The 15,239-nt window shown below is 46.3% G+C and overlaps 1 protein-coding gene across 1 annotated transcript in view; it reads right to left on the bottom strand.

The window, feature by feature from the left end:
- Nucleotides 1–15,239, bottom strand: part of SH3RF2 (SH3 domain containing ring finger 2) — a 92,578-nt gene that overhangs the window by 15,908 nt on the left and 61,431 nt on the right. The window contains exons 5-6 of the mRNA XM_075009730.1: nt 10,454–10,548; nt 7,740–7,910 (exon numbers count right to left, since the gene is read on the bottom strand). Of these exons, the coding sequence (XP_074865831.1) occupies nt 7,740–7,910; nt 10,454–10,548 (266 nt within the window). The remainder of the gene's footprint in view (nt 1–7,739; nt 7,911–10,453; nt 10,549–15,239) is intronic.

The raw sequence follows: 15,239 nt of genomic DNA on the forward strand, positions 1-15,239 counted from the left end.
AGCCTACTCCTTTTGGAAGGGGCATGTTAATGACGGATTTTGGAAGATGCTCATAAGTGCAGCCATGAATATGCTGTGCCTCATTAGCATAATGGTGGTGGCATGCGATTCAAAAATGCTGCTTTTGAAATGCACGCCACCTGTGTAGCCGGGGGCCTTTCAAAAAGATCCTCTGATTTCAAAAGCCCCTTCTTCCCAAAACCAAATGGGAATGTGGAAGAAATGAAGCTTCACTCTGTGTTTAACTAGAAACTGTTAGAATATACAAGCAGCTGCAGGGGAGATCACCAGCTGACAGAGTTTCCCCGAGCCAGTTATAGATATTTCCTCAAATACAAATTTGGACAGATGTCTATATTTTTAAAAGAAAAGAAAACAATAGTCACATGACATAGTAACAGATAAGTTTCAAAGCTTACTATCCTAATTAATGGGAGTTGGTACTGCTAGGGTCTGGCTTATCTCAAAGCTGCTTGACGTTATCAGTATGCTAGAAGCATCTGCCTCTCATCTCTCATCTCTGCATATTTTCAGCATAACAACCATCACTCCTTTCAGGCCAGGCTACAGCTTGACCAAACTTTTGCTAGGTCTCTGGTCTTTTGCTTCCACAGGAAGAAGGGGCTTTTGAAATCAGGGGTGCTTTCGAAAGGCCCCCACCCGGCCACATGGGCAGCGTGCATTTTGCAAGTAGCATTTTTGAATTGTGCGTGGCTGCCATTATGCTAATGAGGCAATTCATATTCACGGCAGTGCCTCATTAACATATTCTGAAATCCCTCAATAACATGCCCCTTCTGTATGGGTGGGGTAGTGTGGCCATGGCCAAAATGTATTTTGTAAAAGCACTTAGCTATTTTGAAATAGAGAATCTACATATAATAGAGCCTATTTTGAATCAAAGCCATTGGATGCACTATAGCTTATTTCGAAATAGGCTCTACCAGTGTCTTAACAGCCCCTATTTCGAAATAGCTATTTCAGAATAGGTGCTATTCCTCTTTGACTACATCTACACTTACTGGAGAAGATCAACTGCTCCGGTTCGATCTTCTGGGGTGCCATTTTGCACATGCACGAAATGGCACATTCCAGAGTCAACGTTGACCCTGGAATTCCTCCTGAGCTGTATGGTAGGAAGGGAGGTTGATGGGAGGAGCGCGCCTGTTCACCTTGTGCCGTGAAGACAGGCATGGAAGTCGACAGCTACAAGTTGATATTTGGTACACAACTGGCGTACCAAAAATTGCGTAATAGCTGTCGACCTTCAAGGTAAGTCTAGACACAGCCACAGAATAAGGTTTACCAATTTTGAAATAAGCCAACTGCTATTTTGAAATTATTTTGAAACAGCAGTTGTGTTATGTAAATGCTACAATAGTTATTTTTAAATAACTTTGCTGTGCAGACATACTCTTATCTAAAATGCTCTCAGCCCATATTCTCCTGCCACTCCCACACACCCACTCTGTACCTGGGCCTTCTCAGATATGACTTAGAACCCTTTGTAACCGTTCTTATGGGGTGCCAAAAGACAGGAACTTTTAGGTACTACTGTTCTACCAGAAGACCAGCTGGGGACATGCCAGACATTGTGTACATCTGCAGCATTTTCCCCACTCGCTAATGCATTAGGCAACTCAGAAGCCATCAAAATCTTACAGATGATGTCAGGTGTCTCATGTAAATACTCTTCATTAGATCTGCACTCAGCCCATGAGGTTAGAGAAAGAAAGCTTTTGTGCTGTGGTTCATTTAAAATGCTGTATTCTGCTCCAATCTGCATGCCTCCGAAGGGAAAGGTGACTGTTTTCATTTCAGGGTTACTGTAAAAATTCCATGAAGGAAAAAAAAATGCTGTTTTTGCTCATTCAGCCATTGTCCTGCAGTGAATGAGCTGGGCAAGTGAGTGCATTGGTTCACAGACATCACACTTTTGGCTTTCATACAGATCGTACAGCTTTCACCAGGAAATACTAAGGTTGCGCATGAACCTTAAGGCAAAAGTTGTGGCAGCTTTTGCGCTCCTTGACCTTTTGACTCCACGTACCCAGGTGCTGTTTGGGCCTCATTGTGAGCAGGTGTCACTCCCTGTTATTGCTCTCATCTGCTTTCCTTGCAGAGGGCATGCTGGCTTCTTCATCTAGATCTCTCACATTGCCATAAAGGCCTTTGCTCTCTCACATCAGTGTGATGCTCAAATAATCCCACCAAATGCTCCTAATTCAGAGGGAAAATTGTCCAGGGTGAAGGCTGTCTGCTAATTGCCTCTGAAAGGGGAAAGACACCTCTTTCTGACTCTTCTTTTTCCCTTCCCAGGGCTTTCTTGGCTGGTGGAAGAATGATTTATGGGTTAATAATGGAGCGGTGATTCATCAAAATAACTGGTGTGTCAATTTATTATGAGGCAATGTCCAAAGGAGGATACAGAACAGCAGCTCCAAAATTGGGGCTTATGGCTGAGGTGAGTTTAGGGTAGTCAGGCTTTGTGTTGGATTGTTTGTTTGGTCTGTTTATCACAGAGGTGGGGCCAGGCTGTTATTACAGGCTGTATGGCGGAGAAATGATCCAGAAAGATGGAGAATAATCACTGGCTCCGTTTAAATCAGGGAAGATGTTTGTGGGGCTAATGCTGGAATCAGAGTGACAGCATCATCCTCAGTTTGAATTGAGCAATTTAACACAGGGAGGTAAAGTAGGGAAAGTAAAGGAAGCCAGAATGTATCTGTCAATGTCAGAGATAAGGTAGAGGGAGGTAGGCCACCATTAGGCTATGTCAGTGTGCTAAAACCTGAGTTCCCCGATAAGTATTCACATAGTCCAAACCAAGGTGCACTCCCATAGCTGAACAGCTGATTGCTCCTTCACCCAAAACATAGCACCCTGTTCTCACCTCTTCGCATCCTGGGACACTGGTTAGAAGTGACTCACGGGGCAGAGAGCTGTCTGCAAATCTGCCACCCTGGAGTTTGTAATGTGTCTGGGACTTTCCAGGACTTTGCAGTCTCTGGGGCATACCATTTGCACAGGACTTCATGGGCATACATTAGCACAGAACTCAGCTTCTGCTATTGCTAAAGCACAGGCATCTTGGGCAGCAGGAGATGCTTCTGTTATTGATTTATCAGAATTCTGTCTTGTCTGTGCCCAGAAACTGGAAAGCAACAAGAGAACACACACCTAGAGCTGGTCTCACCTACGTTTAACGAGCAGTCAGTGGAGAGGTACTCAGTGTCTGGCAAGGTTTCTGAGATAGGCCATGACATCCTTTGGAAACTGGGAAGTCCAGGGCAGATGGGCTGCCTCGCTAGGGTTAAACCCCCATTAGACTCATTTTCCCAGGAAGGTGTGCAGGGATTTTGAACTCAGCATAAAGGGTGTCAGAAGCTGGGAAGTAGAAGCAGTTAGGCCATGTGAACCTTCCAGGACTACCTGTGGTATTTGAAAAGTAGGGGCGACAGTGAGGGGAAATCTAGAGGTCTCATTCCCCATTGCTCTGCACCAGATATGGCATTTACACCTGTGTAAAATGCTCCTAGATCAGGATGGGAGAGTTACTCCACTTTGTATTTGGGTAAATGACTGTGCACAGTGCAGGACAATGGAGCATCAGGCTCTGTGTTACACAGCTCATGCTCTGGAAAGGATGAACTTTCTCACTGGACCCACTGATACACTGAAGATGGGGAGAACTTTTCTTTGCAGAGTTACTCCTAGCACTACTGTGGGGCAGCCCATCCTGTGCCAGGTTTCCTTTCTAAGCGCTGACAAACCACATCTCAAGGGGCTGTCTATCAATATCCATAAATTAATCAATCATGTATAAGGCATTGCCAAGGCGATCATAGTCCTCTCCATGTCCATCTGGGGGGCGTACCATGCCCCTCACTGAAATGCTCCAAAAGCAGTAGTCACCGACAAGTTGATAAGACTCTCCTGGCCGATCCTGGCTTTTAGCTCAAGCTGTGGAGGCTCATGTGCTAAGCTCCAGAGGTTCCAGGTTAGGTTCTGTCTAGTGGTGTTTACACAAGCACTGTCCCTGTGGCTCCCATTGTCTGAGAACGGGGAATCATGGCCAATGGGGGCAGTGGAGGTGGTGCCTGCAGAGAGGGGAAATACGCAGAGCCACATGACCAGTCTCTTTTGGCAGTGGGGTCCCAAGGGAAGTGCCATCCCCTTCAGTGGGCAGGTTCTGAGTGGCTCTGCAGCATAAAGACCAGGAGTAGCATGAGTATAGCATGACCAGCTATGTTGGAATTTTTTCCTCTTCCACAAGCCAACTTGCAGCCTCCCAGACCTAGCTCCCCTGCCCGTCTTGTGCATCCCAGCCCGCATCCCACCCATAAGCCTGCATCTCATACCACCTCCTGCACCCCATACACCTTCCTGGAGCAAGCACCCTGCACCCCCTACCTGCTGCACCAGTCCTGACTCTCCCTCCCAGAGCCAGTGCCCCTTACCCCCTATGGCACCCTGTACCTCCTGCACTAGCCCTGACTCCCTCTCCCAGAGCCAGTATTCCCTCCTGGACTCCAACACACAGCACCAGTCCCAAACCCTCTTCTGCACCCAAACACCCTTCCAGAACTTGCAACCCTCATCCCCCACCCCAGCTCCCTGCCCTGGGCTCAGCCCAGAGCCCCCTCCCATCCTGCAAACCCTTTGGCCCTAGCACAGAGGCTGCTTCCCCTTCTGAACCCCAACCCTTTGCCCCAGCCCAGTGACATGTGGGGGTGGAGGAGAGTGAGCAAGGGAAATAGAGGGAGATGTGGTGAGCAACATGGGGCTTGGGGAAGGGACAAGGCCATTGGAAAGGGGTGGGGCAGATTGCCCTTAAATTCAAAAACCGATCTTGGGCATAAAAAGGTTGGATACCACTGTCCTAGAGCGACTCCATTAGCCAATCCTGCAGTCCAAGCCAGGCAGAATTGAGGAGCAGCAAACCTATAGGCCTAGACCCTTCAAGCAGGACAGGGCCGTATGCAGGTAATGGCTTAGTCTTGCAGTCAGAGCAGTAGGGAGCTTGTCTGTCTGAGGCCCTCATTCAGGACAGGGCAGCAATCAGTTAAGGGGCTCCAACCTATGCTTGGGCAGAGCAACACAGCAATTTGTGGGAGTTTAGCTCTCTGGTGGGCATCAGGAAAACCCTCTGGCATCCCAGCTTGGCCTGGCAGCAGAGCAATGCAGGCCTCCTGGCTTAAGGGTGGGGAGGGTGCCACCCCCTATCATGGGAGGTTAGGAGAATACAGCCCCATCCCAGCCCACGGCCCTAACAGTGCCAGAGCGGTCCACTACTGAGCCAAGGGGAAATATGGCCAAAACATGCCAGCACACTTGTATTCAGTAACACAGCTGAACCCTATTCAGCTTCCCTGGGCTCCTTCCTACACTCCCTTGCTGGGGGCATTTGGGTTAGGGGATTGTCGTTTGACTCACTGGGGTAAATGGCTAGTGTCAGTCCCAACAGCGCCCATGTTTCCAGCGTCTGGCAGATCTGGCAGTTATGCCAGGTCTCTGGCACTGTACTAGCTCCCATCTGCTCCAAGCACCAGCAGTGCAGGGGGACATCCTGCTCCTTTGGTAGCTCTCCTCAGACAGAGCTGGATGCTCAGCCTTTTACATTTCTACTTCCCGTCCTGACTCTCTGCTTCCGGTAGGTCAGCTGTCAGTATCCTGGTTCTGCCCACCAGGGGACAGTTGTGAGTCTCTCCCGGTCCACGCCCCCTCACTACAGGTATCTATCATCATAGAACCAAACACTTTGCAATCCTTCCCATATTTATCCTCATAATACCTCCCTGGAGCAGGAAAGTGCCAATTTGCTTGCATTTTATGGCTACTGCTACATGCTCCAGTGCTCTTCCCAGTACGATTTTGAATACGCGAATGATGGAATTATTCCGCAAACCAATAGACATCCTGCTAACTGTCCTCCCCATCTCTGATGCTCAAGTTGCATTTTCATGTGCATTATTTCATAGAATTAGCTCAACGAATTCCGTTTCCACCATAGCATTTGCTCTCTTAAGGGACGGGGAGTGACAGGACTGTTGCATCTGTAAACAAGGGGCTGGGCTGCTTGGATGTGATCACATGTGAAAGGAAAGTTGGTTGGTTTGGAAATTATCCTCACAGATCCTCAGCTCTTCATATCTCTCTCCCACTTAACTCTGATGTCTGTCATGTGTAAGAAAGAAAAGAAGCTGAAGCAACCTACAATGATTTTTTTCAGCAGCGACATCTCTGCTTAAAGAAAAACACCACAATGTTGGCGATTTGCCCTTGTTTAGGGAGCATGCTATTTGTGGAAACAGTTTAATCATCTTTCTGCTTCATCCCTGTTAATTGTCTACTTATCCTGAAGCACCACAGAGGGATTAAGAATGCATATATGTTGTCTCCTCCAAGCTGTGGCAGGAAGGGTGCTGGAGCAGGCTGGGGTGTGAGGTCTGGGTGAGGAGGAGTGCAAGTGTGGGCTAGAGGTGTGGGGTCTTGATGGGAGGTCAGCTACAGGAGTGGGTAGAGGAGAGGGAGGTGGAGATCCAGGAGGGAGGTCAGATGCAGGAATGGGGTGGAGGTGAGCAGTCTGGGCAGGATATAGGGTGAAGGAAGGGCCTGTTGGTGGGGATTCAGGATCTGGATGGGAGGTTGGAGGCAGGAGCAGGCTGGCTACATGGGATGGGGCAGAGGGTGCAGGAGCAGGCTGGGGGTTGGGTACAGGATCTGAGAAGAAGGTGAGGTATCCGAGCAGGCTGGGAGAGAGGATGTGGGTCAGGGCAGGAGGAGGGATGCAGGAGCAGGCTGAGGGTGGGGTGCAGGGTGTGGGCATGTGTGTGTGAGGGGAATGAGGGTGGCACTCCCCAGGGGCACATGGCTCTCCTTGGCCACATTCCCAGCCAATAGAAGTGAAGGGGGAAAAGCCTCCAGGTGAGAAGTTCCCAGTGCTGCTGTTCCCCCAGCTGGCAGGAGGGGGCAAGAGGGAGAGGCACCCTACAGAGTCACCCCTACCAGGCAGAGCCTGTGGATCTGATCCAGCCCCAGCTTGCCTGGATCCAACCTGGGAGGCTTAGGGCTCCATTTCCCCGACAGCAGGGAGCAGGTGCCGGCATTTCAGGAAGGCCCCAGGCCTGGAGCACCAGTGTGGTGTCCATGCTGCAGGTGAGGACCGAGCTGTGGGTTGGATCTGGCCTGCAGGCTCAGCCTGGCATGAGGAGGAAGTGGTTCTGCATGCTGCCCCTCCCTCCCCTGCTGACAGTGGGCTGTAGGTCCCTGCCCTTGCCTTCAAGACCTGGAGTAGACTAAGCAGGACTGGAAAGGGTTTCTGAGTACATTACACCATTGACATTTCAGATTCAAAAGAGATAACGGAAGGACGTTGCTATACTGCTCATCTGTTCATCTCTGGTTCACACAGCAGCTCGCATGAGAGCACTGGTCCAGCCAACGGGATATGTTCCTGCTGGAGGTGGCCAGCACCTCATCTTCTGAGGTGCAGTGGCACTGTGCAGAAGGGGATAATGTGAAATGAGATCCTGTTATTCTGGAGAGATGGCAGTAGGACATCACGCCAGACACCCAAGGTACTGACAGCCACGATCAATATTCACAGGGACACCTCATTGCCCTGGAGTAAGGCACTGGTCTTCTTGCAGTATATCCCCACTATGATGAGCGGATGTCATGTCACTCACTGTCCCGCCCCCTCTATAAATACGTTATTTCACACAAGGAAATCAGACCTGAAAAGGGGGACGACATAGTTGCTAGGGAAGATCCCAACTCTTCCAGTGACCAGTGACATCCCCTTGAGCCAGCCTTCATGGTACTTCCCGAAAACACGAACACCTTCTCCCTTCTGCAACTCCAGCTCCTCTGGTCCACGGGCAGTGTAGGAGTGTAGAGCAACACACCTGGTGAAACACAGGAGATTAGAGAAGTGTACACACATACCTTGGAAAAGTTGTCTCCCCAACATGCCATCAGGATAGAAGGTGACAGGGCAATCCTGTTTCTAATCGCTCTGGGAGCTGATGCTGTTGGTTGTATGCGAGCAGAGGTTATTGCCTGAAGCATCTTCAGATGGCACTCACATCTATATCTCGCTGCTGTCGTGAATGTGGAGAGGTTTTGCAGGAAGGAGATTGCTTATGTCTTAAGGCCAGGGGGGATATGAATAAGAGAAAAGCTACCAAGAATGACGAACGAGCCAGGCTTTGTCAACTTTTTTGACCCAGAGCTGTCAGTCCCAGCCAAAAGGAACCAGCTAGTATGTGTGCAGGGAGGGTGTGGTTTATGTTCTCAGACAGTAAATACTCTGCTGAAATAACTGATTAGGTACAGAGTTAAGCCTCTTCTGAGGCAGAGCAGCTCTAGAGTGCACCACTCAAAAGGTTGTGTCCAGCAGCACTGAGAGGCACCATGGGTTCCGGGGCAGGTATAAGTGGGGCCCAAATCTGCACCCCAGAAAGGGCAGGGCCAATGACGGAAGAGGCCACTAGGTTTTTTGGTCCTCAGCACTGGCCTGACCATGGCACTAGACTCCCCTTTCTCATGACTGTGTGCAGCAGCACTACCTTGGCAACTCAAAGAGGTCTGGGGGAATTTTCTTCATTTACCTCCCCACATTGGTGGGTCTGGCTGTGTCAAGGAGGCATTGTACCTTTGGAAGGCACAATGGGATCCATGTGTGGGCAACACCCAGGACTTATTAACCTGGGTGTACTTCGTGCTGAATGGGTTGGGGTTATAATTCCTCCCAGGCACATCCAAAAGGGCTGTGGGCTCCACAGAAAGCACTAGCCAGAGCGCCCCATTTGCTTCGCTTTCCCCAATATCTACTGCAAAGTTATGGCTATCTTCCATACAAGTATTTGGGGCCACCCTACCCTGTCCCACTCCTGCTTAGGAAACCTGTTCAGAGAGCTGTGGTTTTTAAAATAAACAAACAAACAAACAAACTACAATTCGAAGTGTGTAACGAGATTGCTTGGTCTCAGCTGGGGGCCTCGTGAGACTGAGTGGCAAAAACTAAAGAAAACAAAACTTCAAAAAATCTGCTCCACATGGTTTTTAATTTTATTTTTTTCTGAGGGCCTTACTGGTCTCCTAGCAGATCCATTTAGTCTAATTGCATTGGATTTTTTGTGTTTGTGGGATGTGGTCCATTGTCAAATATTAATGTGAGGAGCACATGCTACAGTGATTATCATCCCCTCAAAACCAACTATTTTATAAAAAGTAGATTGTCAAGGACTTTCGGCTAGTTTTTATAAGCAATTGTTCTCTCTCTGTTGTTCATAACATCCCTTTATAAGGTCCCTTAATAGAAGGAAAAATCCTTTTATACATGTGCAGATGGGGCTAAATTCAGACCTGCTCTAATTCCCCAGGGGTTTATTTTGTTGACAGCAGCACAACTCTTAGGCAGTTGCTTGCAAGCAAGCTAGTTTGTTACTGTAGAATCTGAGCAGTGTGGGTGTCTCTTACTAACACTTAAGACAGACCCTAATTCTGCAAGTTCATCCACAGATGCTTAATTTCAACCCCTTTAATACTTCAATTTCAGGTGAAGGATTACTCCTGGATCTAAAGCAATTCATGTGATCTTTAAAGGATCAGGGCCCATATATATAACTTTATGGATGAATGCAGCTGGTAAAGTTATGTATGAGAATAATGCAAGGTCATGACCTTATTTATATGTATTTATCTTTTCAGGAGCTAGATTTTTATTATATAAGTACTCTTAAGCAGTTGGCTGAATTCAGTCTGGTTTGTTTTTGTAGGGTTGCTCATCATGAGAGCTAGGCAGCCAACTCTTGCCCAGAAGACAGAGAAACAAAAAGCTGCAATATATACTTGCAAAGTTTAACTCTCCATGCATTATTGTTTGAATGGTTTGTTCTGAAAATCAATTAACTTTTAAACGGGTCCTTAATAATTAAAATAACTAGTTACATTTAGAGAGAATTTCAGTTTATGTAAGAAAAATGGCTTGAGAATGTAGAAATGCCCCAGTAATTCAATGGTCAGTGGAAAGAGTGAAACAGTCAGAAAGGTACAAAAACTGCTGCATGTTAGGATTGTATGAACGGAACAAAAGTAGTTAGAGTATATGAAAAGCTGCTAATATTCTAGCTATATGTTTCTATTGCTCTGTATCCTTTCACTTCCTTTAGTCAGGCTGTGAGTGCAAACATTTTATTTGGGCTCAGTGGTCTGGTGGTCAGAATGCATAAGGAAGAACTAGGAATCCAAAGAATCCAAACTCTTAATCCAGTTTTAGCTCCTTACTGGTGCCTGACCTAAGGAAATCTCTTAGTGTCCATTCTGCCTTGGCTGGATAAACCCGAAGCAGCCCCCACTGAAAATTAGATGCCATACATCTGACATAGGATTTTTCCAGTTGAGCTTCCCACCAGAAAAGTGACACAGTTTCAATGCTGATACATACATATTAGCTGATATGTGTTGCTGAAGATGTGGGAGGGAGACGATGGCCGTTGAGTGCCCCAGGGATCCTGGTGCAGTGTAATATGAAGCACTGACCTACAAAGGAAGCAAAGTAAATAGAATAAAATGACCTTGAGTTCAGGCTCCCTCCACCATTGGAACCCCACTCTGAAGGGTGTAAAACAATCCACAAATACTTGCTGTCAAAGCAAGGAAAAATACCCTGTTCAGCAAAAATGTTCTGTTGCTTCATTATTCCCATGGTTTTGAATATCAATGAACAGTTTGTGTAGTGGGGTGAGGACAGATGAAGTCAACCCCAGTTCAGTAGTGATTGTCCCCATATTTTGAGGTGCTCGTTGTCTTAATTAATTTCCTACTGGACAGATTATCTACCTTCCAAACCTCTGATCTTCACACAAGCGATGCTCAGTGGCAACATTGCTGCCCGTCATAGCAGAGCCATCCAAAGGCCGTGTTGATGTTGGAAACTTAAATTACGCCCCATTCAGCTCCCAGGGTGACCCTTCTATATCAACACTGATGCTCACAGGTGAGTCAGTGAGTAGGAAGCTTGCACAGCTATTGCCCATGCTATAATCTTTCTGTGAAGAAAAATGGGTCCAATTCTGAGGGTTATCAGCCTGGCACGTTCCACCAGGACCCCCTGCACTCACACAGGCCCTGATAATCCCATGGCTGACACTGGTTTCACAGCTGTGTTTCTCCACTGACTTCAGGGGAGCTAATTCTCATGCACACTGGTGTAAATAAGAGGAAAATCAATTCCCTATACTTCAATATGGAGGGATAGGATTTTGCCTAGATTTGGAATCCAATACATCATTTTTGGTTCAGTTCTCCAATTTATGAATGGAGCTTGTTCTGTACTTTATCACTACTGCTGCATGGCACAGAAAAATGGCCAGGTAGTTACTTTCCTATTGCTGGCAAGGTGCCAAGCTACAGGCTTATTAGCAGGGCTGATCTTGTGTTTGTGGAGATTTTCAGAACACTGATTAAACAGGATAAACATCACCTAACTGCCATGACTTTCAGATGTTACCTCTGAGCCCTAAATCCCCTAACTCTGCAATCATGGATGCTAATATAATGATGAGACCTGTTTGAGTGTGGTAGAGTTCATGTTTTTTGTTTCTTTTGTTTTTTCTCTTTCCTTCTGGATTATTCTACTGTAGGGCAAGTCTTTGATTCGCTTGTTGGGATTGATCTCCATTCCAGGCATGAAACCTAGAAGGGAAGAGGAGTTGCTAGAGTTTGGCAAAAAGTAATGTAAATTCACAACTAGGGAGAGAATGTCACCTCTGTCAAGTGACCAGGACTGTGTAATTATAATTTCATTTACTAAAGGTCAACCGAGCGTCTGGCTCTATATATTACACAAATAAGAAGACAGTAATAGCATCAGGAATTTTGCAGCAATAATAATAATACAAAATTATTGTTACCTGATATTTGTATTGTGCAAGGGATCCTAGGGGATCTAAAAGCATTTCATGCATATAACAACCTCCACTGACAGGCAGCCACTTCTGGGGTGGAAAGTGATAACTCGCTGGCAGACAGCATGCTGCAGAATAGGTAGTGGAGTCTTTCGGAGTTCATAATTCCACAAATGATGCAACTATTGTTCAGGGAACACTTTGTTTCTGCCTTGTTCCAATGTGCCAGTTGTCCTAATGCCCAATTTACAATTGTACTATGCAAGGGTGAGGGGCCTGAATTTGTGACTGTTGTCAAAGCAGTTGGTGGTGGTGATGTTTAATATGTGTCTCTGCAAGAGCTGCTGATGAGGCAAATGTTACTGCTTAGAGATTTCCAAACACTGCTGCTGCTTTCCCCACTTTGCTGTTGGACTGACAGATTCATCACACATGGGACTAGCATTCCTGGAGACTGTACTTCTGCATATCAACTGTTAGGAGATGGGCCAGTGTCCATGCTGTAAGTGAAAAGTAGTTCAGGAGGATGGCCGGAAGAAATCTTTACAAATCAAAGATTTCACCAGCTGTCGTCAGAGTTGCCACCAGCGTGGTGCTCTGCTCTCTCCAATGTATCACTCGGCTGCGTGCGTGTGTTCCCTCTGTGTGCTGCCCCAGCTCTGCAGATAGCTGACACAGCAGACTCGAAGAGAACCCCCAATGATCACAGAGTCTAGTAAGGTGCGAAGGCATGTCGGCCAGGTTTATTGCCGTATTGGATACCGTAGTAGTTCCCTGTAGATTTCTTAGTCTAAGTCAGGGCATACTACAAATATGCACCCACGGTCAATGGACTCGGCTCAGTCAGTGGCAGGACTTTCCACTGCCCCCTCGGCTGGACCCAGACCACATCCCAAGATTACATTCTTATACACAGGTACAAACAACTTACACATCACTCCTGACGTATTGAGGTACACCCTTCTACGTAATCAGGTGCCGCCTCTCACCTTGTACATGGTGGTTTGAACAAAACAACTCTATCCATCATATTACCCTTCTGCCCCTGTCATTGGGATGGGTCGGCTTGTTCTTCCTTATCTGTAGAATGTTCCAGGGTCGGGTGTTCTGGTACCGTGTTCCTGTTTCAATATGCTAGGTAGATATGTTTATGCAACATCAACCCTCTTCTTGTCAACTTCTGTGAGCAATGCATTCCTTTAGCTCACAGCTGCACTTTGCTTTCTGTTAGCAAAGTTTTGACCATTACTTTGGTTCAGGCCTAAGGCCTCATACTAGGCCTGTACTTACTACACCAGCTATTAGACTGATTTGACCTCCATCATCACAGAATCTCAGTGCCTCTCAGTCTCTAACATATTTATTCTTGCAACACCCATGTGCCATATAGGTATGCTGTTGTTCCCGTTACAGATGGGGAACTGAAGCCCAGAGAAGTGATTGTAGCACAGAGGCATAGAGAAACAAACTTTAATTTAGCTACCTCATTTCCCAGTAGCACAAAAGACAGAGCAGCACAGAGTAACTCCCTGAGTAACTAACCAGTGGCATGTAATGACCATACTGCTACCTCTTCACTGTCATAAGTACCTTACCAAACTATATTAAAGTTAGCAGAAGCACATCTGCAGGGACTGCAATTACAGCCCTGATTGCACTGCTGATATGCTAATGTGCCTGCAAACATTCGGAAAGTCTGTGCTGAAGAAGAGTTTCTCAGATCTGGGCCTAGAGCACTAACTTCACCTCCAAGTTTTGCCTTGTGTTTTATTACTCAATGAATTACCATCTCTCCCCCAGTTCTTGAAGAAAAAAGTCAGAGATTAAAGGGATATAAGCCCTTTAGCCAGAAAGGGTTGAACCTTTAAAAGTAATTTATGATCAGTTTTCCTCTTTCTGTAATGTCTTCGTTGTGTCTCTTTGGTGAATAGAAATATATTTATCTTAGCACGAGTCCTGAATAGTGTTAGGCCCCCTCCAGTTTGTGGCATTAAAAATATCTCTGGTTCTCCACTCTGTTTTTTTGTCTCTAGCCTGCTAACATGAGAAATCCTGAGATTGTCATATGCGAAGGAATGCAGTGGGATTCAAAAACGTGCATTAGAGGTAAGGTTGCTAAACTATTGAAGTACTTAGCAGCCCACATATTTCTTGGGGTAAAGCATTTTGTAATCGACGTGGTTAAGGCAGGTGTATTCCCACGCATCCATTATCTGTAATTCTTGAATTTGCCACCCTCACATCACCACACAACAACTAAAAAAATGATGCCCTCTTCCCATGGTAAATCCCTCAGTATTCAGCCTTTAAAGATTATTCAGTAAACAACATAGTAATCCTCTTGTGTCATACATTGCACAGGAGGGTTTTGAATCGTGGAGAAAGATAGGCAGATATTGGCCCCTTTTGAGAAGTATGTCAAGGTATGTTGATTGAAGAGTTAATATAGAGCCAAGTTTGCTCAAATGATAGTACATTTTGCTGTTTCTGAGCTGTTTTGTTCTATGCATTCTGAATGTTTTTATCAGAGAGCTCTGGATATCTCTCCTGTTATGGGCATGAATTTTGTGGCAGACCACAGGCAGCATTAGCAGAATTGACATCAGAGCTGGCACTAGAGCCGGTTGGGAATTTGCCCCCCACATCCCCATTGGAAAATTTTGACTTTTTTGAAAAAAAAAATTGCTGCAGTACCTCATGGTAGTTTTTAGTTCAGTTTTGCTGCAGTGCCTCATGGTTGCATTCTCCTTTGTTAGAGTTGGCTGCATTACCAAACAACATCACTCACTATATACCATAGTTTCCTTTTTTGCTGGCGGAGTGGTGCATCATGGGAGGCCCTGGCCTTGGTGCATCATGGGAGATGTAGTGTGGCTGGCGAGTCAACCCCATAGAGGAGAATGGAAACATATGGCAACCACACTGTAACTCTCATCAGGCATCACAGTAACATATCTTAACGGAAAATATTTTGTTTTTTTCTTCTGGCACAAGCTGCAAACTTTAGATTGTTGAGCATTTATTTATTTATTTATGACAAAAGAACTGGTATTTTCCTCAAAGCAGACATTTTTGGTGGGGAAAAAAGTGTTTACTTGCTAATCCAATTTTTTGGGAGGAAGAAACTATTTCAGCAATTTTTGGATGAGCTGTAATGGCTACACTTGTCTGCAGCTTCAGCAAAGAAACAAAGGATTAAGTGGGACAAGGAGAAGGAAACCTCTCTCCTGCAAAGGTGGTCCCTCTGCACCTTTGTAACACCTTGCTTTGGAGGCTCTCCAAGTGTTTTACAGTCACAGACAGATTAATGAAGTCTCACATCAG

This window comes from Carettochelys insculpta, chromosome 15 (assembly GCF_033958435.1).
Source record: "Carettochelys insculpta isolate YL-2023 chromosome 15, ASM3395843v1, whole genome shotgun sequence".
NCBI classification, from domain to species: domain Eukaryota; kingdom Metazoa; phylum Chordata; order Testudines; family Carettochelyidae; genus Carettochelys; species Carettochelys insculpta.